Genomic DNA, 25,845 nt, shown 5'->3' with positions numbered 1-25,845 from the left:
TCCCAATTTTTAAATTATAAATTTATATGGTTATTTTTAATTGAAATATAATTGACATATAACATTAGTTTCAGGTACACAACATATGATTCAATATTTGTATACATTGTGAAATGATCTCTATGGTAAGTCTAGTTAACATCCATTACCACACAGTTACAAATTTTTTTTTCTTGTGATGAGAACTCTCAGCAACTTTCAAATATATGGTACGGTATTATCAACTATAGTCATCATGCTGAGCATTACATCTCCAAGACTTACTTATTTTATAACTGGAAATTTGTGCCTTTTAACAGCCCCCTCACTCCCTACCCCTGCCAATCCCTGGTTTGTTTCAGTTCCACATATAAGTGAGATTACACAGTATTTCTCTTTGTCTTATTTTACTTTATTTATGAAAATATTTGTACATGTCAGATCCTGAGTTAAATATTTTATATATGTAATTTAATTCTCACAATAGCACTATGAAGTCAGTATTATCTCTATAAAATATCTCTATAAAATAAAGTAAGTGTTAAGTAGGGTACCTGGGTGGCTAAGTCAGTTGAGCATCTGACTCTTGATTTTGGCTCAGGTCATAATCTCAGGGTCGTGAGATAGAGCCCCAAGTCAGTCTCCACACTGGGCATGGAGTCTGCTTAAGATTCTCTTGCTCCCTCTTCCTCTGCCCCTCTGCCCCTCCCCTCCCTTTCTTCCCCTCTCTTAAAAAAAAAAAAAATATATATATATATAGATAGATAGATAGATAGATAGATGTATGTATGTATATATGTAAATATATACTTATATGTATGTATATATCTCTCTATATGTATACAGGCCCAGTCAGTTAAGCGGCTGACCCTTGGTTTTGGCTCAGATCATAATATCAGGGTCATGAGATCCAGCCCCACTTCGGGCTCCATGCTCAGTGCAGAGTCTGCTTGAGTTTCTCTCTCCCTCCCTCTCTGTCTCTCCCCCACCCAGTGTGTGCATGCTCTCTATCTCTCTCAAAATAAATAAGTCTTTAAAACTATATATATATGTATTAAACAATTGGTAGAACTTGAAGACTTACTGAATATAAAATTAAGGAATTCTTATTAATTTTTAAAAAATTCTTATTTTTTGGTGTGATATTAGTATTACAGTTTTGTTTTTTTTAAACCTTCCTGCCTTGGGGAAAGTACGGTAATATTTTATAGATGATATGTTAACTTCGATTTGTACTGAAATAATCTGGTGAGCAGGGAGAGTTATAGAAGAGAGATGATTATACTGGTAGCTGTTAAAAGCTAGATGATGGATATATAGAGGTCTCTCCACTTTGTGTGTGTTGGGAACATTAAGCCAAAAATGTTAAAAAGAAAGAAAAATGACATTTTCTTAACTGTATGATTCCATTTTACACAATATCCTATTGACTCCCTATTATGAAAGATGATGAAATTACCACTCTCACAGTTTGTTCTACCTCTATTCCCCAATGTTTTATGAAAACTTGTAATATATACATTTTGTCGTTTCATAATTCACACAAAGCTGTTCTTTGAAGGAAAGCTCCAAAATTGAAGTTGGGGAAGAAGCGTATGGGAAAATTAGTGGTTAGGAGAGAAGAAATGTATATTGTATGTATAAAGAAAAATCTGGTTTTACATAAGATAATAGGATGATGAAATTTCTGAGTCATTTTAATTTTTTATAATTTTTTTCTTTCCAAATTTTCTAAAATATATCTGTACTACTTTTTAATCAGGGAGAAAGCTGTTTGAAAACAAAGTGAATCTGTATTTACTTAAGTTTTTCTCTTCTGAGATTTGATGCCGTAATTGCCTTAAAGTGTTTCTAAATCTATTTTAAATTATTTGAGAGTTATAGGGAAATAGATTTAGAGCTACATATGTGTTTTCAGATTTTTACTCCCTTTTCTCAACTATTTTCTTTTCTCTTTGGATAGTGTGTAGCACTATCCTTTTTTCTCATAAGTAGCAAAGTGTGGGAAAAGAAAGGCATGTAAGTTACCGGTTTTGATGCTATAATCACTTTTAAAATTTTTAGAGTAAAAAATTAAGCATATTTTTGTTGGCAATGAGACTTAAAGCTTATGTAGGAATATACAAAGATTACCAGTTGCTTTCCTTTATTTTGAATTTCTTTTTCACTGATAAGGCATTATCATGGTTTTTTTTCCTGAACTTTTGATAATAGCTTTATCTTAAGAAAAACCTCAACTGGTGTTGAGAAAATTAATAAACTGATCATTATGACTAGCTTTTATATTTCACCCAACTTCCTGAATAAGCCTGAAAGGATATAATCTTCATGAAGTTGATTGAGAAATTTTGTCCATTTGTTTAGGTTAATAGTCCATCCTTAGTCATGCCGAAATCATGTGTTAAACCAGAATAACATCCAGGTCACAGTTCCTCATTCCCCATTATGATTAAGCAGAGTGAGTTTTTTACTGCTTAATCTCTTTTATGAAATGTCACTATTGGCTATGTGGACATAGAAATATTAACTGGAGTTAGAATGAATCACATTACTTTATAAAAGAGGAATTTAATTCAAATCTTGGAAGCTAATATTTCAGTAGAGCACTTTAAAGAAAAACAGTACATTTACTATTTTTTTAAAATAATTTTTAGAGGAAAAAAATTAGTTTTGCTTGTATAATTTTCTGATAATTCTTTTTTTTCTGGTAATTCTTGACATCCCCTAGAGATCATTACACAGACATTGGGCATATAGAAAAGGCTTTAAGAAGACACAGTAAGGGGACGCCTGGGTGGCTTAATTGGTTAAGCATCTGCCTTTGGCTCTGGTCATGATCCCAGGGTGCTGGGACTGAGTCTCGCAACAGGCTCCTTGCTCCTGCTTCTTCCTCTGCCTGTTGGCTCCCCCTGCTTGTGCGCTGGCTCTCTCTCTGACAAATAAAATCTTTAAAAAAAAAAAAAAAGACACAGTAAGATTCCTTTTCTCGTGGAAGGTGAAGCAGTTTTAATATTGAATCTTCAGATTTGGAGAGAGGGAAAGATTTTTTTCTGAGATTTTTCCCAATAAAAATGATATTTTCTCGGGCGCCTGGGTGGCTCAGTTGGTTAAGCGACTGCCTTCGGCTCGGGTCATGATCCTGGAGTCCCGGGATCGAGTCCCACATCGGGCTCCCTGCTCGGCAGGGAGTCTGCTTCTCCCTCTGACCCTCTTCCCTCTCGTGCTATCTCTCATTCTCTCTCTCTCAAATAAATAAATAAAATCTTTAAAAAAAAAAAAAAAAAAAAAATGATATTTTCTCAGTGTATGTAACTTGGAAAAATTAGAAAACCATTTTTTAAAGCAGCCTCATTTTTTAAAGTAAGGTATTTTACGTAATTGTGATAATCTTGAATATACAATTTGGCTGTTTTTCATTAAACTTTATCACAAGATTTTTCTTTTTTTGTTTTCTCTCTCTTTTTTTAAATTTTATTTTTAAATAATCTCTACACCCAACATTGGGTGCGAATTTACCGCCCCAAGATCAAGAGTCGCATGTTCCACCAGCTGAGCCAGCCAGGTGCCCCATCATAAGAATTTTTCTAACATTTTTTAAAACTCCTTGTTAGCATAGTTTTTAATGATGCTTTAAATTTCTTTGTTTTCTGTCCTTTTTATCCCAAGCAGGCAACTTTAAAATCTTTAACTTTCAGAGTTGTTTTAAGGCGTGTCTTTAAGGAAGTTTGAATAAAGAATACTTGACTAGACGGAAATTCAGCATAAAATGTTGACTGTCTGAATTTATTGAAGTCTGATTGCCTGGGGTGCCTGGCTGGCTCAGTCTGTTAAGCATCTGTGTTCGGCTCAGATCATGATCTTGGGGTCCTGGAATCAAGCCCCACATCGGGTTCCCCACTCAGCGGGGAGTCTGCTTCTCCCTCTGCCCCTCCCCCTGCTTGTGCTTTCTCTCTCTCTCTCTCAAATAAAATCTTAAAAAAAAAAAGACATCTCATTGCCCTACCTTTTATAAAAACAAAATGACATTATCAAAAGTGTAAATATGTGGGGCACCTGGATGGCGCAGTATGTTAAGCATCCGACTCTTGGTTTCAGCTCAGGTTGTGATCTTGGGATCCTGGGATGGAGCCCCAAGTCAGACTCCTGGCTCAGCGGGGAGTCTGCTTAGGACATTCTCTCCCTCTCCTTCTGTCCCTCCGCCCCCCACCACCCCCCACTACCATGCCCGTGGGTGCGCTCTCTCTCTCTCTCTCTCTCAAATAAATAACTCTTTTTTAAAAAATGTAACTATGTATAATCTTTGACCCCAAAATTTCTTCTAGGAAGAACACACAATGAGTATTTCTTCATAGCATTTTTTTTTGTAATGACAAAATTTTAAGCAAATGTACACCAGTAACGTCTTGAATAGATAAATTATAGTACATCTATAGTGCAATACTACGTAGCCATTACGATGAATGAGGTAGATCTCTATAACTCATGCGGGAAGATAGCCAAAATAATGGTTAAGTGAAAAAGTTGCCACTCAATATGATCTTGTTTCTGTAAATAATAATAATAAAGATAGAATATGTAGATAAAATCTAGAAAATACACACTAGACTTATCCCCTCTGGATAAACTTTCACTTTGTAAGTTATCTATTTCTATAATATCTTTTTTCCTTTTTTTTTTTTACAGTCATTTATTACACTTCTAATTAAGACAGAAAAAAGTCCGGGGCGCCTGGGTGCCTCAGTTGGTTAAGCGACTGCCTTTGGCTCAGGTCATAATCCTGGAGTCCTGGGATCGAGTCCCGTATCGGGCTCCCCGCTCAGCGGGGAGTCTGCTTCTCCCTCTGACCCTCTTCCCTCTTGTGCTCTCTGTCTCTCATTCTCTCTCTCAAATAAATAAATAAAATCTTTAAAAAAAAAAAAAGACAAGTCCACTATTCAAAGATCTCATTCTGCCAAGCCTTCAAGATTCTCTGTTGGTCATGAGGCAATGTGCGATTCCATTTGTTTTAGTAGATCCTAAAATTTTCCTCTTTCTCTTTTCCCTCGTGTGTGTAGCCTTTGATAACTACATTTAATGACTGAATGGTGAACCTTATTTTTTTAACTATCTTTTTTTTTTTTTTTAAGATTTTATTTATGTATTTGCCAGAGACAGAGACAGCGGGAGCAGGAACACAAGCAGGGAGAGTGGGAGGGGGAGAAGCAGGCTTCCCCGTGAGCAGGGAACCTAATGCAGGGAGCCTGATGCGGGGTTCGATCCTTGGACCTGGGATCATGACCTGAGCCCTTAACGACTGAGCCACCCAGGTGCCCTGAATGGTGAACTTTAGTATGCATGTGCTAGATCATCCTGCATAGTAAAGTATTGGCCCTTTAACAAAGAATCTTTACTATAGATGGTTTAAGAATTCACCAGTACAGCTGGATATATTTATTTAGAAGAATATGGACCTTAGAATTATAACTATTTCTTTAAACTCCACGTGTATTTTTAAGCTTTTTTCTGTTATGATGCTTGACTCATAAAAAGAAAGTTTAAAAAAACTCATTTGGGTAGTTTTACATTAGGTGCTATGATGGGAATGATATTAAAAAACAATTTCTACATCCTGCTATCCATTGTTTCTTTATTTACGGTGCTTCTCATTTACAGTTCTGTTGACAATCTGACATCACTGTTACTGTAACAGAAGTTACGTGGTCAAGAAGAAATGAAAAAACAAATTAGTTTCCTCTAATTGCTTTAATACTGGCAGATGTGTTTGCACACCTGTTGAGATTTATAAAATCACCAAGATTATATAAAAGTTACGCCTAAATAAATTATGTGTCCTGAAGAAAGTTTAACCTTAATTAGGCAGCTGAGTTGCATAAACCCAAGGATTAATCTTTAAAAAAGCCTGCTCCCTCCTTAAAGAGGCAGGTGGTGGATGGAACTGATCCCAGCTTTGAATCTAAGATCAGGCCCACAGGAAGTGTGGATAGGTTTAGGGATGTATATGGTTCAAACTGAGCTTTTGCCAGGTTAACGTATTTACTTTCAATCATAAATTTATGCTGTGAAGAAACATTGAGAAATACTATGTATTAGTGCAATACTCTTTCCTTAAGAAATTTATAGTCTACTGAGGACAGCTGATTACAGTGTGATAAATGATAAGGGGTAAGTGTATATAGGCACACCCAGGTGAAGAGCCTAACCTTGAGGGTGGAGTAGAAGGAAAGACGTTGTTAGAGAAGGTACATGGGAGATACGATCCCTGTACACAATCCTTAAGAACAAGGGGGAATTGGGGAAAGAAGGGTACTGGTTCTTCTGGACAGAGAGAACAATGTGTACAAAGGCCAGTAGGCAAAAATGATACATTGAGAGTACTTAAAATAGTTCTGGGGGCGCCTGGCTGGTTCAGTCTGAGAAGCATGCAGCTCTTGATCTCGGGGTTGTGAGTCTGAGCCTCACATTGGGTTTTAGATATTACTAATAAAATAAATTTAAAAATCTTTATTAAAAAAAGGGGGGGTGTCTGGGTGGCTCAGTCGTTAAGCGTCTGCCTCTGGCTCAGGTCGTGATCCCAGGGTCCTGGGATCGAGCCCCTTGGTCTCCCTGCTCCGCGGGAAGCCTGCCTCTCCCTCTCCCACTCCCCCTGCTTGTGTTCCCTCTCTCGCTGTGTCTTTGTCAAATAAATAAATAAAATCTTTATTTAAAAAAAATAAACTTAAAAAAAAATTGTTCTGGAAAGCTGAGCATAGTGTTCTAGGGGAAAGAGGCCAGGGAGAGACCAGTGAGTAGCCTCTTGGCTCGAGTGTTAGACTAAGGAATTTAGACTTGACTGGGAGGAGCATTTCAAAGATTTTTAAGTAGAGGGGAAGAGAGTTATATCATTAGATCTGAGCATAAAGATCATCCTGGCTGTAATGAGAAAACTGGAATTAGAAGACCTCTATCTCTGGCAGTATAGTGGTCAGATATTAAGTCTTGAATAAACAATTTCTAAAGTACTGTTGGGCCTTTGGAAATTAAGAAATCTTCAGGGTCCCCAAACAAACACCAAACTTAAAATCCTAGAGGTGAGCAATAAACAAACATGAAAACCAGATTGCTCTGGGACAAATTATCAAATCAGTCCTGAGATCCAGGAATTGGACACTCAGGAATAAACCTGAGTTGAGAAAAAATGGGGAAGCTAGGTTTAAATGTGGTCCCAGTTGAGGGCACCTAGCTGGCTCAGTCAGTGGAACATGCAACTCTTGATCTTGGGGTTGTGAGTTTGAGCCCCTCGTTGGGTGTAGAGATTACTCAAAATCTTTTAAAAAAATAAATGTGATCCCAGTTGTGTGGCAGTCCCCCAGTCCCCTCATGCCTGACTCTCAGCAGAAGCAAATACAGATCTTCCTCTCTGAAAGAAGACATCTTTAATTTAGGCCTTCAGGATCTCACAGATTCACAACAAAATTGGGCCACTTCTTAATCAAATATTAAACATACAAAGAATCAAATACCCATGAGAAAGATTCAGCAGAAATCACAAAGATTCATGGACCTCACATATTAAAATGATCAGACAACATAAAATATCTATGACATTTTAAATGAAAGAATCACAAAATGAACAACAAAAAGAAATCACAAATGACCAAGCAAATGTGAAAAATAACAACATAGAACTTTTAGAAATGAAAAAATCAAAGTTGAAATCAAAATTTCATGGTTGGTTTAGCATATTAGATACAGATGGAGAGAATAAATCAGAAACCAGACATGAAATAAGTCTTCAGAAAGCAGTTTAGAGACAAAGGAAATGGAAAATATAAAAGAGATTAAAAGACATGGGGGTTAGAATAAGGAAGATTGACGTCCCAGAAGGAAAAAATAAAGAAAATGGAGGAGAGCTAAAATTCTTAGAGATAAAAAGTGAGAATTTTTGAAAAGTGAGAAATGGACCTACAGATACAAGAAGCATATGCCAAAAAGGAAAAGTAAATTCACACACAGTCATGCCATAGTCAAACTACAAAGCACCAAGAAAGATCTTAAGGGACCTAAGAAAAAAGACAAATCACCTACACAATCAATAAGAATGATACATTTCTCACTGCAACAATGGATGCTGAAAGAGGAGGGCTTAATATCTTCAGTGTGATATGAGAAAACTATCAACCTAGAATGTTATGTCCAGAGAAACTATCTTTAAAAAACAATGTTGAGATAAAGACCTTTCAGATAAAATAATTTGCCTCCAAAAGACTTTCACTTAAGGAAATTCTGCTTTAGGAAAAAGGAAAATAGTATCAGAAAGGAGGTCTAAGATGCAGGTAGGAATGGTGAGCAGACGTTGGTAAGCATCTGAGTAAATCTAAACAAGTGCCACCTGTATAAAATAATAATGCTAAGGCAAATAATAATGTCTAATATGTGAGGTAAAAAAAAGATAAAATATTGGTCAACTAGAAGAGTGGTTAAATATTGATTCATTTTTAAATAATTAAATTTTGTATTAATTTTATTTTATTTTTTAAAGATTATTTATTTATTTGACAGACACAGCGAGAGAGGGAATACAAGCAGGGGAAGTGGGAGAGGGAGAAGCAGGCTCCCCACGGAGCAGGGAGCCCGATGCGGGGCTCGATCCCAGGGCCCTGGGATCATGACCTGAGCCGAAGGCAGATGCTTAATGACTGAGCCACCCAGGCGCCCTGTATTAATTTTAAATTAACTGTCATGCATGTTAAAATTTCGAGGATAACTTTCCTAAAGTAAAGAAATTGCATAACTTCTAAACCAATAAAGAGGAAGAGTGGAATTTTAAAAAATTTTTTTAAATTCTTTGCCACTATTTAGCTTTGTAACTAACCCCCATCATGTCACAGAACCGCCATTAGTTTCCTCACATTTAAAATATGGATAGTAGTACCTCCCTTATATGGTTGTTGTGAATATGTGATCAGATAGTGCATGCAAAAAAGCTGAACACAAATCTACATAGTAAGTATCCAATAAATATTAGACATTACTACTATTAATAGTGATTTATGGAGTACGTGACTGGCACAGTTGGTGGAGCATGAGGTCCTTGATCTTGGGGTCATGAGTTCAAGCTCCACATTCGGCATGGAGCTTGTTTTTAAAAAATTAAAAATTAAATAAGTAAATTTTTAAAAATGTTTTAAATAGTAATTTATATAGTGACCATTAAAGGTGGTACTTTAAAGCCATGCTAGAACTTCCCTGCCAACATCTCGTCCAGCTTCTCTTCCATGAGAGTGAGTGCTACACCCAAAGATGGCTAGAGTGTTGAACAGTTCTAATAACTCTGACGGGTCATCTTGTGTTAATCGTAACTCCTTGCCCAGAACCTTCAGAATTCAGTATTGCCTTTCAGTAAATAGTGTTAGACTAAGGAATTAGTCTAAGTCAGAGTAGTAATTATTAGTAATAATTACTATTCTAAGTAACTAACTAACTAACTAATAAGTTACTAAGTAACTTATTAGTAATAAGTCAGAACATCAAGACTTTCCACAGCCTGGCCCCAACCAACTTGATCTCACGTCCTTGAGTTGGATCTCTAAACATATTTGATGTCTCTTTCCTTTATACTTTTGCTTAGAATGCCCTTTTGAAAAATAGTAGAATTTGGGTGATTTTCTGCAAAACCCTCCCTTTTCTGAAAAATTCAACCTAGTCTCCAAACTCCAGTTCAAGTCCCGTAAAAGTTTTTGACTATTCCAAAAATGATTTATAATTTGAAAAACTATCATCTAAACCAAACTTAAGCGTAGTCATTTTTGCCTGTCTTCTGCTGCTTTTTCAATTGAGCTTTTACTTAAAATTTATATTATCACAGCATTTTCCTCACATTTGCGTGGTATTTCCAGTTAGATTTTTTGTTCCTTAAGACAGTGGGTATTTCTTTTACATCTTTGTATAGCTCCTAGGGAAGGGAAACTAATATTTAAGTGCCTACTATATGCCAAGCACTCTACTAAATGCCTTCTTATATGTAACATCTAACTTATTCCTCACAGCAAACTTAGAAAGATAGATATTAGTGTCCCTGTTTTACAGCTGAGGACATTGCACTTGAAAATGGTTAAATAACATACCCAAGGCACTTAACTAGTCAGTGGCAGAGCTGGGTTTCTACCACACCACCCATCAAAATAGCTTGCAAATAAAACATGTCTTGGAGGAGTAAAAGGCTCAAATGGTTTATACATTTTTCTACTTATTTATATTCTACTCTGAAATTTAGGGTGTCATGGAAACATTTCCAAGAAGCCAAAATTCTTTTCAAAAATTAAAATTTGACATGCCAGTTATCAACTAACAGCTGAAACATAGGAATTCACAAAGAGCTGGATGTCAGACAGAAAACCTTATTTAGGGGGTTTAGATTAAGGGGATTAGAGAGAGATTCTGTTCTCTTATTCTATGCTTTGAGTTCATGTACTATGACAGGAAATGAATCACAACAAAGTGAACCATCCTTAAGGTGCTTGCTGCAGGTCCATAACCCTTTCAGAACATTCTTTCTCAACGAGAGGTCTGGTGATACCAATTCTTGCAATTCCAAATGAAGAGGGCAGAAGTGTGTTTTCATGGAACTATCATCTCCTGTGGTTCCCAGTTAAGACTTAAATTAAGGAAGTCCATAGCATGAGGAATGTTCCTGATGTTAGCTGTCCTCAGGTTATCTATAAATCTCTTTTCATCATGTACATCTCAAATCCTATCTTCTCCCATATTCTTTTCTTGGATCCCACAACACTGTTTCAGTGTGTATAATTCTCTGCTGTACTAGAGTCTCTAAATCACACATTCTTTGTGATCACTCACAAACTCTTCATAATGGCCACTGGGAATACAAAATTGGATATAACAGCCCAATACTCCCAAGATGTCAATAGGCAAGGATATAGAGAGGCAGAGATTGGTTGTATTTTTAAAATTCCCTTTTCTTGTTTAAATGTTCCTTTTGAAATATCTTTAAAATTTCAAATACCTCTCGGCAGTATTATTCATTCAAGTGTTCTTCACCTCCAATCTCTGGTCCCAGAATACCCTTTGGCAAAATTATTGTGATGACTAAACAGAAAACTGATGCTATTGCTTCTGCCACCATCTTCAAATCCAAAAGACGGTCTTCATAATGTATGGAGACTTCTGTTTCATGTGTTGGAGTGATACTCCTCACAGATCAGAAAAACTGGACCGAGAAAGCTCAAGTTTGAAAGTTACCTAAAGAGTGTCCTTGGAGGGGAATTGTAACCAGGCATGTTGACTGTTTTCATTATTGACATTGGACTAAATCTCAGGAGCTTGAATGGTGGAGATGTTATTTCGCAGAGAAGCTCAGGATGGTGTGATTGCAAGGCTTCATTTCAGTTCTTCCATAAGTATAAATATAGTGTACTTATTTATAATTTTCACTTATTACAGGGTAAATTTAAAATTGATTGATAAAAAAAATTACCTTTTTCCAGATTTCAAAAAGCACAGAAATTTGTGAAGGATAGTATTTTTACTTCTTAAATGCTTTTTTTCCCCTCCTAATTCTACTTCCCAACATGATCTACTGTTAATGGAGTTCTGTGTGTATCCTTTTGGGGTATATTGATGAACAAATTGTTATGCTAGTAGTCTTTTGGACCCATATATTAGCTACAAATTTTCTAGGTGGTTACATGCTTTATATAGAAATTATTTTTAATTTCTCTGGCTAATTTATTGAAAATAGTCCTAGTATTTCCACCTTATTGGAATTAAGTATATCCAAAATTTATATTCTGAGTCAAAAGTGGAAATTTTCCCTAACCAGTACAAACATTACATTTCAGTGTTTTAATCTTTGAAAACGTGGTATTACAAAAAAAAAATGGCTTTTCTTCTCTTACTGTTCATCTTCATATGTCCTTAAACCTTACTAGTCACTTGTTATTTCATTTTCTTCTGTGTTTTCTTTTTCATTTCCCTCAGAATATTAGTGTTTTTGTTACTGATTTCTAAAAGGTCTTTTATGACTAAGGATGTTAACCATTTGCCATGCATTGCAAAAGAAATACCATGTGTTCTCACCACCATTTTACTGTGATGTTTTACTTTTTGGTTGTACAGAAGTTGTGTATTCAAATATAATAATGTTCTGCTTTAAAAAAAAAATTCTTTCTCTTCTCTTTTGCCTTCTCTAGGGTTACACATCTTTCTGGAATGACTGCATATCATCTGGCCTGCGAGGGGGTATCCTGATAGAGCTGGCGATGCGGGGTCGAATCTATCTGGAACCCCCCACGATGCGTAAGAAGCGACTACTGGACAGAAAGGTACAGCACCTCTGTGGACATCCTCCTAACTTATGAAAGGGCAGATATCAATGGTCCATTCTGGAGGAATGGGAAGTTTGTTGTTTTTTTTGGGGGGGTGCTTTAACTCATGACCCTGAGATCAAGACCTGAGCTAATATCAAGAGTCAGATGCTTAACCAACTGAGCCACCCAGGTGCCCCTGGGGGGAATGGGAAGATCTGAGTAGTGAGACAAGATAAATATCACTGACTTAGTTATTCCATTGTCTAACAGTTTTAATTAACCTATAGCAGAGGGAGAAATTCAAATATCCATCATCTAAAGAGCTTTAAGAAGGTTATGGTTTTGTCTTTTTTATGCAGAAAAATCACTTTAGGATGCTGTTATTACTCCCTCTATATAACTATAACATTATGAAATAGAGTGTTATATAGAGGGGGGCAAACACATGCATCAGGTGAGTCTTTGTTTAACTCTAGTCATGCTCAGATAACCATTAGATTTTTCTCTTTCCATTTATAGCAAGTCGGGTCCACCATATGAGCTATACTCCTGTCTCCATTTTTTACTACTTATTTTTTCCACTCATAACTTCACTGTCATACTCAGAACTCTACCAAAACTACATTCTTTAGGTATCACCAGCAGGCTCTGTGCCCAATGTAGGGCTTGAACTCAACCCTGAGATCAAGAGTCACATGTTCTGAGCACCTGGGTGGCTCAGTCGGTTAAGTGTCTGCCTTTGGCTCAGGTCATGATCCTGGGGTCCTGGGATGGAGCCCCACGTCAGGCTTCCTGCTCATCCGGAGCCTGCTTCTGCCTCTCCTTCTGCCATTCCCCCTGCTTATGCTCGCTCACGCTCTCTCTCTCTCTCTCTCTTTGTGTCAAATAAATAAATAAAATATTTTTAAAAGGGGGGGTGCCTTGGTGGCTCGGTCATTAAGTGTCTTCCTTCTGCTCAGGTCATGATCTCAGGGTCCTGGGATGGAGTCCCACATCTGGCTCCCTACTCAGCAGGAAGCCTGCTTCTCCCTCTCCCACTCCCCCTGCTTATGTTCCCTCCCTCCCTATGTCTCTGTCAAATAAATAAAATCTTAAAAAGGGGGGAGCACCTGGGTGGCTTAGTTGTTAAGCGTCTGCCTTCTGCTCAGGTCATGATCCTGGGGTCCTGGGATCGAGCCCTGCATCGGGTTCCCTGCTTAGCCAGAAGCGTACTTCTCCCTCTCTCTGTAACCCTCCACCCCACTCGTGCTCTCTCGCTATCCCTTCTCTCAAATAAATAAATAAAATCTTAAAAAAAAAAAAAAGACACATGCTCTATCAACTGAGCCAGCCAGGTACTCCATCACCACCCTCTCTTTTGTCTTTATTTTTCTCTTTTAAGCTATATGTGGCCTTTGACATTTTTGACCACCTCCTCCTACTTGAAATTTTCTCCATTCTTGGCCTTTGTTAAATTACATTTTCTTGCTTCTCTGGCTATACCCTATTTCTTGTACTTCTCCATTCCTTCACATCTAAGTCTCAGTTTGTATCCTTTTGCATAACTTCCTGTCCTTTTGGAGATATCATTTACCTTACAGCTTCATCTATCACCTCCATGATATTAACCTATCAAATCCTAGGCCTTCTTTTTCTACCCTATTTAAGTATTGAGTAGGCATTTTAACCTGGCTATCCCTTATCAGTTAAAACCAAACCTATCAACTTTTCCCCAAAACTGGTTCCTTTCCTGACTTTCCTATATTTATTATTTCATAAATTGGTTTTCCAGGGCACCTGGGTGGTTCAGTTGGTTAAGCGTCTGCCTTTGGCTCAGGTCATGATCCCAGGGTCCTGGGATCGAGTCCTGCATCAGGCTCTCTGCTCAGCAGGGAGTCTGCTTTTCTCTCTCCCTCTGCCTCTCCCCCCTGCGCATTTTCTCTCTCATTCTCTCTCAAATATATTTTTTAAAAAGTTGGTTTTCCAGACCCAAAGACTTATTATTGCATATTGTCTCCATGATCATTTATATCCAGTTTGTCGCTAGGGTCCACTTCAAATGTTATTTTTGTCTCCTTACTATTACCCCATACTAAATTTTAAATTTCTTGAGGAAAGGAACAGTATACTAAGTTGCTTTGCATTTCCTACAACACTTAACCAATAATACGTATATGGTATACTGAAAGATTTTAATTTGAATTAAGGAAATGAACTAGGGTCCCTTGATTCTTCTTTTAAAGGTACTGCTAAAGTCAGATAGCCCAACAGGGGATGTTTTACTGGATGAAACTCTCAAACACATCAAAGCAACTGAACCCACAGAAACCGTCCAGACATGGATAGAGCTACTCACAGGTAAAATGGCTCAAAATGGTTCAAAAATCCCACACTTTGTAATCTTTATGCTACTAGTTCAAGAATAGGAGTACAGGAATTAAAGCTGCTGGGTAAGAAATATATGGTTCAGGGGCACCTGGGTGGCTCAGTCAGTTAAGCATCTGCCTTCGGCTCGGGTCATGATCACAGGGTCCTGGGCTCCCTGCTCAGTGGGAAGCCTGCTTCTCCCTCTGCCTGCCACTCCCCCTGCTTGTGCTTTCTCTCTCTCTCCTTAATAAATAAAATCTTAAAAAAAAAAAAAAGAAATACATGGTTCACTATTTAAATGTATTAAAGAGGGACAGAAAAGGCATGGTTAATCAATACATAAAGTTTTCCACCAAAGTTTCACCTTACTTCTGCCACCCCACCCTATAAGTTCTCTAAAAATATTCTTCAGAAGAAAAAATTTTAACATCTTTATTGATATATAATTCACACACCATACAGTTGACCCATGGAAAGTACACAATTAAATGGATTTTAGTATATTCACACAATTGTGCAACCATCACAATCTAAATTTAGAACATTTTCATCACCCCAAAAATAAACCCCATACTAATTAGCAGTTTTTTCCAAGCCTCCTGCCCAGCTCTCGGCAACCACTAATCTACATTCTGTCTCTATAGATTTGCTTATTCTAGATATTCATATAAATGAAATGTATAACATTTTGTGTAACTGGCTTAAGATATAATATTTTTAAGGTTCATCCATGTTTTAGCATGTTCCAGTACTTCATCCTCTTTTTTTTTTTAAGGGCAAGTTCAAAAACTTTAATATAAGTAAAGTGGTCTTTACTTATATATATATAGATATATATATATATAGATCTGTGGTATAAAATTTTAGGAAAAAGCAGGACACTTTGAGATCACCAGTGTCACCTTCTGGGACAATTTTTTAATTGAAATTTTTACTGAGATATTTGTAGATTTACATGCAGTTGTAAGAAATAATACCGAGAGATCCCTTATACACTGCCCAGATCCCCCAGTGATAACCTTTTAGAAAACTATAGTATAATATGACCCACAGGATATTGACATTGATAAAATCCACCAATCTTACTAGAACTTCCTGAGTTTCACCTTGACTCCTTTTTATCACTAAATAATATTTCATTGTATAGATGTACCACATTTATTTATTGATTCATCGGTCAATAGACATTTGGATTATTTCCACTTTTAGGCTATTATGAATAATGCTGCTATGAACATTCACAGATGGGTTTTTTGTGGATGTGTTTTAATTTCTTTTGGGTATATAGTTAACTTTTTTAATTGTAAAATATGCATAACTATCTTTATTGTCTTAACCATTCATAAATGTATAATTCAGTGACATTAAATGCATTCTAGGTGTTATGTAACCATCACCTCTCTCTATACCCAAAGCTTTCTCATCATCCCAAACATCCTTTCTTTCCGCCCCCCCATTCTCTGGCAACCTCTTTTCTACTTGTTGTCTTTATGAATTTGCCTGTACTAGGTAACTCATATAAGTGGAATTACAATATTTGTCCTTCTATATCTGTCCTATTTCATTAAGCATAATGTATTCAAGGTCTGGTCATGTTGTAGCATATATCAAAATCTCATTCCTTTTTATGGCCAAATTATATTCCATTGTTCAGATCTACCCTTTTTTTTTATTCATTTGTTGATGGACACTTGGGTTGTTTCCACCTTTTGGCTATTGTGGATAATGCTGCTGTGAACATTAGTATACAGATATCTGTTCAAGTCCCTGCTTTGCATTCTTTTGGATATATAGCTAGGAGTAGAATTGCTGGGTCATATGATAGTGCTATGTTTTGAGAAACCATAAAACTATTTCCTCTACAGGCTACACCCTTTTACACTCTCACCAGCCATGCATGAGCTTTCTAGTTTCTCTACATTGTCATCAACACTTGTTCTATTTTTTGTTTTATTTTGTTTTTAATTATTAGCTCCCCTAGTAGGCATGAAGGGATATCTCATTGTTGTTTTCATTTGCGTTTCCCTAATGACCAGTGATGAGCATCTTTTCATAGGTTATTGGCCATTTGTATATCTTCTTTGGAAAAATGTTTATCCAAGTTCTTTGCCCATTTTTTAAATTAGGTTCTGTTGTTGTTATTGTTTTTGTTTAAAGATTTTATTTATCTGAATATTTAGTTATTTATTTGAGAGAGAGAGAGAGCTAGCGAATACACAGAGGGAGGGGGAGAAGCAGACTCCCTACTGAGCAGAGAGCCCAACACAGGACTCAATCCCAGGACCCTGAGATTATGACCTGTGCCAAAGGCAGACACTTAACCAACTGAGCCACCCTGTTGGCTCCCTATTGTTACTGCTGTTGAGTTTTAGAAGTTCTTTATATTTTCTGGATATTAATCCCTTATCAGATCCATCATCATTTACCAATATTTTCTCCCATTCTGTAGGTTGTCTTTTCAACTTTTTTGATGGTAATCCTGGATGCACAAAAGTTCTTAATTTTGATGAAATCCAATTTATCTATTTTTTCTTTTGTTGCCTGCACTCTTGGTCTCATATCCATGAAAAGACTGCCCTTTCCCCATTGAATAGTCTTAAGTAGCCTGTTGAAAATCAGTTGATCATAGATGCGAGGATTTCTGGGCTCTCTGTTCTGTTGCTTTGATCTACGTTTGTCCTATGCCAATACCATACTGTTTTACTTACTATAGTTTACAGTAAGTTTTGAAGTTGGGAAGTATAAGTCATTTTTGAAGGACAGTTTTTCTGGGTATAGAATTCTCATTTGACAGTTTTTTTTTCCCTTTTATATCTTTGAATATATTAGCCCACTGCCTTCAGGCTTCCAAATTTTTTGATGAGAAATCTGCTGATAATATTACTGAGGATCCCTTCTTTGTAACGACTCACTTCTATCTTCCTGGGTTTGTTCGTTCATTTGTTTGTTTGTTTGTTTGTTTGTTTGTTTGTTTGTTTTTAAAGATTTTATTTATTTATTTGAGAGAGAGAGAATGGGAGATAGCATGAGAGGGAAGAGGGTCAGAGGGAGAAGCAGACTCCCTGCTGGGCAGGGAGCCCGATGTGGGACTCAATCCCAGGACTCCAGGATCATGACCTGAGCCGAAGGCAGTCGCTTAACAAACTGAGCCACCCAGGTGCCCTCGTTTGTTTGTTTTAAGGAAAGGGGAAGAAAGACTACTAAAGATTTTATTCATTTATTTATTTGAGAGAAAGAGAGCGCTCACAGTCAAGGGGAGGGGCAGAGGGAGAAGGAGATTCCCTGACGAGCAGGGAGCCCAGTGCAGGACTCAATCCCAGGACTCTGGGATCATGACCTGAGTCGAAGGCAGATGCTTAACTGACAGCCACCCAGGCGCCCCTGGAGCCTAATTTAAAAAAAAAAAAAAAGATTCTAGATTCTAGTATAATTGTTGTCTAGGTGAAGAGAGGAATGTCTGGCACTTCCTACTCTGTCTTCATCCCTGATGTCATACCTCAGTGATTAACAATTTAAAGAATCTTATCATCTATGTCCAGTTTGAGGTTGTCATTAGGGCCCACTTCAGATATTATTTTTGTCTCCCCACTATTACCCCATATTAGATTTTAAACATCTTTTTTTTTTAAGATTTTTATTTATTTATTTGAGAGAGAGAGAATGAGAGATAGCACGAGAGGGAAGAGGGTCAGAGGGAGAAGCAGACTCCCTGCTGAGCAGGGAGCCCGATGTGGGACTCGATCCCGGGACTCCAGGATCATGACCTGAGCCGAAGGCAGTCGCCCAACCAACTGAGCCACCCAGGCGCCCTAGATTTTAAACATCTTAAGGACAGGGATGGGGCCAGTTTTTCAAAGTGGCTACACCATTTTATATTTCCACACCAATGTATAAGTTTTCATTCTTCTACATTCTCATCAGTACTTGTTATTCCCTGCTTTATTTTATTTTATCTATCCTAATGAATATGCAGTGGTATATCATTGTGACTTTTATTTGGATTTTCCTAATACTAATGTTGTTGACCATCTTTATGTACTTATGGCCGTTTGTATATCTTCTTTGGAGAATTGTCTATTCAAATACTTCACCCTATTTTTTGAGGCGCCTGGGTGGCTCAGTCAGTTAAGCATCTGCCTTTGGCTCAGGTCATGATCCCAGGGTCCTGGGATCGAGCCCCGTGTTGGGCTCCCTGCTTGGCCGGGAGCCTGCTTCTCCCTCTCCCACTGCCCCCCTGCTGCTTGTGATCTCTCTCGCTCTCTCTGTGTGTCAAATAAATAAATAAATTCTTTAAAAAAAACCCAAAACAAATACTTAACTTATTTCTTAATTAGGTTTACCTTTTTTACTATTGAGTTGTACTTTTCAAATATATTCTAGATACAAATCTCATCATGTGCAGGATTTGCAAAACTTTTCTTCCATTCTATGTCTTTTCACTTCTTTATGGTGTCCCTCAAAGCATAAAGTTTTCAATTTTAATACTTTTCAATTAAACTTTTTTTTCTTTTATTACTTGTGTAATATCTGAGAAATGATTGCTTAACCCAACATCATGGAAATTTATTCCGGGGGCACCTGGATGGTTCAGTCGGTTAAGCCTCTGCCTTCAGCTCAGGTCATGATCCCAGGGTCCTGGGATTGAGCCCTGCATTGGGCTCCCTGCTCAGCAGGGAGCCTGCTTCTCCCTTTCCCTCTGCCCCTCTCCCTCCCACTCATGCTCTCTCTCTTGCATGCACGTGTTCTCTCTCTCTCAAATAAATAAAATCTTCTTTAAAAAATTTATTCCTGCATTTACTTCTAAGAGATTATAGATTTGTCTATTTCATTTAGGTCTGTTGTCCATTTTGAGTTAATTGTATATGGTATGGGATAGAGCTCCAACTTCAGTCTTTTGCATGAAGATAGAAATACAGTTGTCCTGGCACTATTTGTCCTAATACTGTTCTGTCCTCCATGATTTATCTTGGTACCATTGTAAAAAATCATTTGACCATAAATGTATGGGTTTATTTCTGGACTCTTCTTTTGATCTATATGTCTATTCTTATGCAATACCACACTCTCTTGATTATTGTAGGTTTTGGTTTTTGTTTTGTTTTTTTGATTATTGTAGTTTTATAGTAGTTTTGAAACCGGGAAGTGTGAGTCCTCCAACGTTATTCTTCTTTTTCAAGATTTTTTTGGCCATGCTGGGCCTTTTGCATTTCCATATGAATTATAGAATTAGCTTGTCAATTTCTGCAATAAAGCAGGGGAGGATTTTAATAGGAACTGTATTGAATCGGTAGATCAGTGTGGGGGAATATTGCTATCCTAATAAAATGAAGTTTCCCAATCTGTGAACATGGGATGCCTTTCCATTTATTTAGATAATCTTTATTTCTTTCAACAATATTTTATAATTTTCAGTGTACAAATCTTACACTGCTTTTGTTATATTCCTAAGTATTTTGTTCCTTTTGATGCTGTTATAAATGTAATTGTTTTCTTAATTTTATTTTCAGATTAATTGTTGCTAATGAATAGAAATTCAGTTGATTTTTGTATATTAATCTTGTATCCTGCAACCTTGCTGAATTTGTTGCAATAGTTTAAGTGGATTCCTTAGATTTTTCTGTATACAAGATCATGTCATCTGAAAATAAAAATAGCTTAACTTCTTCCTGTCTGATCTGAATGCTTTTATTTCTTTTTCTTGCCTAATTGCCCGACTAGAACCTCCAGGAAAAAAAATAGAAGTGATAAAAATGGCATTTTTGTCTTACACCTCATCTTAGCAGGACAACACTGACTCTTTCACCATTAAGTATGAAGCTAGCTGTGGGTTTTTTGTAAATGTCCTCTATCAGGTTGAGGAAGATTCTACCTATTCCTAGTTTGTTGAGTATTTTTATCATGGAAGTATGTTGAATTTTGTTAGATACTTTTTCTGTGTTGATTGAGATGATCATTTGGTTTTTGCTTTTCATTCTATTGATATGATGTGTTACATAATTGGGTTTGGGGATATTAAAGCAACCTTGCATTTCTGGAATAAGTCCCACCTAATTTTGTTACATAGTGTTTATTATATGTTGCTGGATTTTATTTGGTAGTATTTTGTAGAATATTTTTGTACCTATAGTCATAAGGGGTATTGGTCTATAGTTTTCTTGTGTGATGTCTTTGTCTGGTTTTGGTATCAGAGTAATACTTAAGGAAGTGTTCCCTTTTCTGTTTTTTTGAAAGAGTTTGTGAAGGATTAGTAGTATTCTTTAAACATTTGGTAGAATCACCAGTAACCCATCTTAACCACGCTTTTTGGGGGGAGTTTTAAATTACTTATTCAATCTATTTACTGTTACAGATCTATTCAGACTTTTTCTTCTTGAGTCAATTTAGATAATTTGTGTGTTTCAAGGAATTTGTCCATTTCGTCTAGGTTATCTAATTTGTTGGCGTACTGTTGTTTATAGTGTCCTCTTACCACCCTTTTTATTTCTTTAAGGTCAGTGGTGATGTTTCCTCTTTCATTCCTAATTTTAGTAATTTGAGTCCTCTCTTTTTTCTTGGTCAATCTAGGTTTGTCAATTTGTTGATCTTTTCAACTTTGATTTTATTGATTTCCTCTATTGTTTTCATTGTTTCTATCTATCTCCTCTCTAATCTTTACTGTTTGCTTTATTTTGCTCCCTTCATGCTTAATGTGCTCTTCTTTTTCTACTTTTTTAAGGTACGAAGTTAGGTTATTGATTTGACATCTCCTTTTCTAATATAACATTTGGGGTCATAAATTTCTCTCTTGGCACTGTTTTAAGCTGCAGCCCATAATTTTGGTCTGTTGTGTTTTCATTTTCATGCAGCTCAAAGTATTTTTTAAATTTCCCTGTGATTTTTTCTTTGACCAATTGGTTATTTAGGAGTGTGTTGCTTAATTTCCACATATTTTTGAATTTCCCAGATTTTTGTCTGTTAATTTCTAATTTAATTCTGTTGTGGTTGGAGAGCATACTTTGGATGTTTTCAGTCCTTTTAAGTTTATTAAGGCGATTTTATGGCCTACGATATGGTCTATCCTGGAGAATGTTCCATGTGCACTTGAGAAAAATATGTATTCTGCTGTTAGGGTGGAATGTTCTGTAGATATCTTGTTGGGTCTAGTTGGCTTATAGTGTTGTTCAAGTCTTTTGTTTTTTTTCCCCAAAGGTGAGACCTGGAACCCCTTCAAATTACAGTACCAGCTGAGAAATGTAAGAGAGCGAATTGCAAAGAACCTAGTAGAAAAGGGTATTCTAACCACTGAGAAGCAGAATTTCCTCCTATTTGATATGACTACTCATCCAGTGACCAATACAACAGAGAAACAACGACTAGTCAAAAAACTTCAAGATAGTGTCCTAGAGCGGTGGGTAAATGACCCTCAGCGTATGGACAAGCGAACACTAGCACTCCTGGTGCTAGCCCACTCCTCTGACGTGCTAGAGAATGTCTTCTCCTCACTGACAGATGACAAGTATGATGTGGCAATGAATCGAGCCAAGGATCTAGTAGAACTGGACCCTGAAGTGGAGGGGACAAAGCACAGTGCCACAGAGATGATCTGGGCTGTGCTGGCAGCCTTCAATAAATCCTAAAGCCAGTGGGTGGGTTTCTCCTTTTCCCCTGCCGGCTGGTGACTGTCAGAGACACCACACTGAGTTTTGTGTGATGAGATGTTTTTCATCATTTTTTTCCTTCTCTTGAATCAGATTTGTGATTTGGGGAGAGCAGCTTCAGGGCTTCTCCATAAACTTTGGCCATTGTAAACAGACTATTTCTCCTTATTTTTCCACTACAGAGGTGAATAAACTAGGTGAACCCACACACACCCAACAGGCACCATTTTTTCTCATTTCTTGGTTTACTTCCACCCAGTGTGCTTTTGGATAAGCAGGAATATCTAAGTGGGATTTGAAGTTCTCCAGTCAGAAAATGTGAGTGAGATATAGAGCAAACCATTTATTAAGTTTTTTAAAATTTGTTTTCTATCTTTTTTTTTTTTTTAAGTAGGTTCCACGCTCAACGTGGGGCTTACTCATGACCCCAAGGTTAAGAGTCACATACTCTATGGACTGAGCCAGCCAGGCGGCCCCTATTTTCTACCTTAAATACATGTTTTCACAGTCTTTGTCTCTCAGACTCTACTAAGTAATGTAGTTATTGAAATAACTGTTTCTTTGAATAAGGGGCAGTGGAAACAAAACTAATTTTTGGAGCAGATGGTCTCTGGGATTGTATGTCCCACTAATGATTTTTTCTTCTTTCCTTTTCTAACCTAATGAAAAGATTGCAAACTTGATTGCCTGGTTCTCACAGCCCTAGAATCAGAAATATATTCTATACTCTCTCTTAGCATTATCCTACCCCTTCATTCATTAGGACAAAAGTCTGAATGAAAAAAAAAATGTATCAACCATGTCCTTCAGCCTTTAGTTATATGATTTATAAGGGAGGGAGGTAGCATGAGAATTTCCACTCATTAGCACATGACTGTCCTGATTCCTCCAGATAGACTCTACATGTCTCTGAATTGAGGGAGTTATAAATTTCAGTTGCTGAGTAGCAGCATCCTGAGTCCAGTCTATCTAAACTCCAGAAGTTCTTGTTCCCTATCTTCGACTTGCTTCATAAATTGATAGATTCTGTCTATATTTAAGGGTTGTAGGAGTATTTTTGTCTACATTTAATTCACAGTTACCCTCCTAGTCATTAGTCTTGTTTCAACACAACCATCTATCTACCCAAATCTCTAAAAAGTTTCAATTTTTTCAATTCAATAGTGAGTGCAAAGAGAAGATTAAGATAAATCCTATTTAGAAGAGCAATTTGGTGTCAAAAGCATGCTGATATAAAGTCTAGTGTTTGGGAATATAAAGAGGACAGGCACCAAGTTGTGCTAAGGTCTAGCATTTATTATGCTAATATTTTTTAAGGGAGCATGCTTCGTGACCATTACAGAGAAACAGGTTGTCAGAGAGCTAATACAGACAACCCAGACCTGATACCAGATATTCAGTAATTACAAGAATGATTGTAACTTTGATTTCCTACCGCAAACCTGTTTAGCCCCACAAAATTCCCCAACTCAATTAACTCAATTAAGTTTTTCACTTCAGGTATTGCTTATGTGACTAGAGATACAAATTTTTGTGTGAAATGAATTCTAAATGTGAGCCCGAGTAGAGTTTCAGTCTGGCTCTCTGAAAGTACAAAAACCAGTCCATGTGTTGTATCTACCTGACTTAGTTTTCCTTTCCATTTGAACAATTCAGCAGGAATTGAAACCAGGTTTTCCTGTGGAAAGTATCAGCTTGATTGGGGGAATGGGGGGCAGAAGTTGAGTTGAGTTCTTTCTTGCAACTCTTGGTCAGTGTTTATTTTTATATTGTATCTCAATGAGGATTTCTTCAGTTTGAATCTGTATTCACTGCAAAACACCTTCTCCTTTAATGCATATGGCCTTCACATTTCTGTACAATAAATATCAATTTTTGGTTCTCTGGTTTTACAACTTCAGTTATTTTAACTGGAAATAAGAACTTTCCACACAAGGCCAATAACACTATCCCTTTACACTAGGAGACCAGCCTGTTTCATCCTGTGTAGAAAATTAGGAATATGTGGAGTCGTAACATATATAGATAGGCCGGGCGGGGGGTGGGCAGGCACATCAAGGCTAACCTGAAGAGTAGCTAATGTCGTGGTCTGAAAAATGTCCCCTCAATCAAAATAATTTACCCAATTATAATATTATTATCATGAAGAAAAGGAGTATGTTCTATCCTATTATCTACTCGCAAATGACACCTAAACTTACCTAAGAGCTGAAAGTCTTTAAGTTCGCAACACAGGTAACATACCTCACTGTGACAGAGTTAACAACATGTGAAAAGTATGGTGTCTCTCCCAACTAGATGGGGCCCCCAAATGTGAGGCAACCCGATCGGGTGGAATTTGGAGGTGCAGGTGGTGAAAGGATTTCACCTGAAGCAGAAAGAGGAGAAGTTTACTGAATACATTGCAAGGGAGTGGTGGGCAGGACAGGAAAGCAGAGACTGTGGGGACTGTATTTAAAGGGAGAAGGTGAGGAGGTATGGGGACATAGGGAATTTTCCCCTTTTAGGTAACTCTGCCTGGTTGTAAGTAGCCCATTGGTTAGTTAGGGCCTTGGATATTTTGAGGTGGGTCACCTGATGGCCTGTCTGTATTCAGCCAGTGGTTATGGTGGGCCCTTGTGCCTTGCTCAAGTTTCCATTGCTGAAGCTTGTTGCCTAAAAGTGGCGTCTACAAAAAGATAATTGTGCTTGTAATTGGCTTATTGTTCTTCCCTTCTTTATAATGTCTACAGCACAGGGGACAATAAGAAATATATTTACCAGGATTGTTTATACTTGTTAATTTTATTTCAAGCAAAGCATTGTTCCCTTAAGTCATCCTTTATACAATGTTTCTCAAAATGTGGTGCAAAGAGTACTGCACCAAAATCATCTTGGGGTGGGGGTTACCTTGCTAAAATGCAGGTTCCTGATAAATCCGTCTCTGGTATAGGTTAAGGGCTAGGAAGCTGCATTTTATTTTATTTTATTTTTAAAGATTTCTATTTATTTATTTGACAGAGAGAGACACAGCGAGAGAGGGAACACAAGCAAGGAGAGTGGGAGAGGGAGAAGCAGGCTTCCCGCAGAGCAGGGAGCCCAATGTGGGGCTCGATCCCAGGACCCTGGGATCATGACCTGAGCCGAAGGCAGACGCTTAACGACTGAGCCACCCAGGCGCCTCTAGGAAGCTGCATTTTAAACACAGTCTCCAGGCGCCTGGGTGGCTCAGTTGGTTAAGCGACTGCCTTCGGCTCAGGTCATGATCCTGGAGTCCCGGGATCGAGTCCCGGGATCGAGTCCCGCCCGCATTGGGCTCCCTGCTCAGTGGAGAGTCTGCTTCTCCCTCTGACCCTCCCTCCTCTCATGTGCTCTCTCTCATTCTCTCTCTCAAATAAATAAAATCTTTAAAAAATAAATAAATAAACACAGTCTCCAAAAGCTGCATGTTAAATTTTGAGAACACTGCTTGATATTTTATTGCTTGTAATTCATTAATCCCCCAAATATTGAGTACTTACAAATTTGGCACAAGTGCCAAACACTGGCACTTGCTGGGTGTTGACAATAAAAAGTTGTGTAGGATACAATTTCACTCC

General features: G+C 37.4%; 1 protein-coding gene across 2 annotated transcripts in view; it reads left to right on the top strand.

Moving 5' to 3' along the window:
* Positions 1 to 24,149, top strand: part of GOLPH3L (golgi phosphoprotein 3 like) — a 40,542-nt gene extending 16,393 nt beyond the window's left edge. For both annotated transcript variants that reach the window (XM_027599374.2, XM_027599377.2), the window contains 3 exons: positions 12,168 to 12,299; positions 14,507 to 14,621; positions 21,819 to 24,149. In XM_027599374.2, the coding sequence (XP_027455175.1) occupies positions 12,168 to 12,299; positions 14,507 to 14,621; positions 21,819 to 22,246 (675 nt within the window). In that variant the 3' untranslated portion in view covers positions 22,247 to 24,149. The remainder of the gene's footprint in view (positions 1 to 12,167; positions 12,300 to 14,506; positions 14,622 to 21,818) is intronic.
* The last annotated feature ends 1,696 nt before the right edge of the window (positions 24,150 to 25,845 follow it).

Source organism: Zalophus californianus, chromosome 4 (assembly GCF_009762305.2).
Source record: "Zalophus californianus isolate mZalCal1 chromosome 4, mZalCal1.pri.v2, whole genome shotgun sequence".
In the NCBI taxonomy this organism is placed as follows: Eukaryota; Metazoa; Chordata; class Mammalia; order Carnivora; family Otariidae; genus Zalophus; species Zalophus californianus.
The sequence above is the reverse complement of the archived record's forward strand: the minus strand, read 5'-3'. Positions and strand labels throughout refer to the sequence as shown.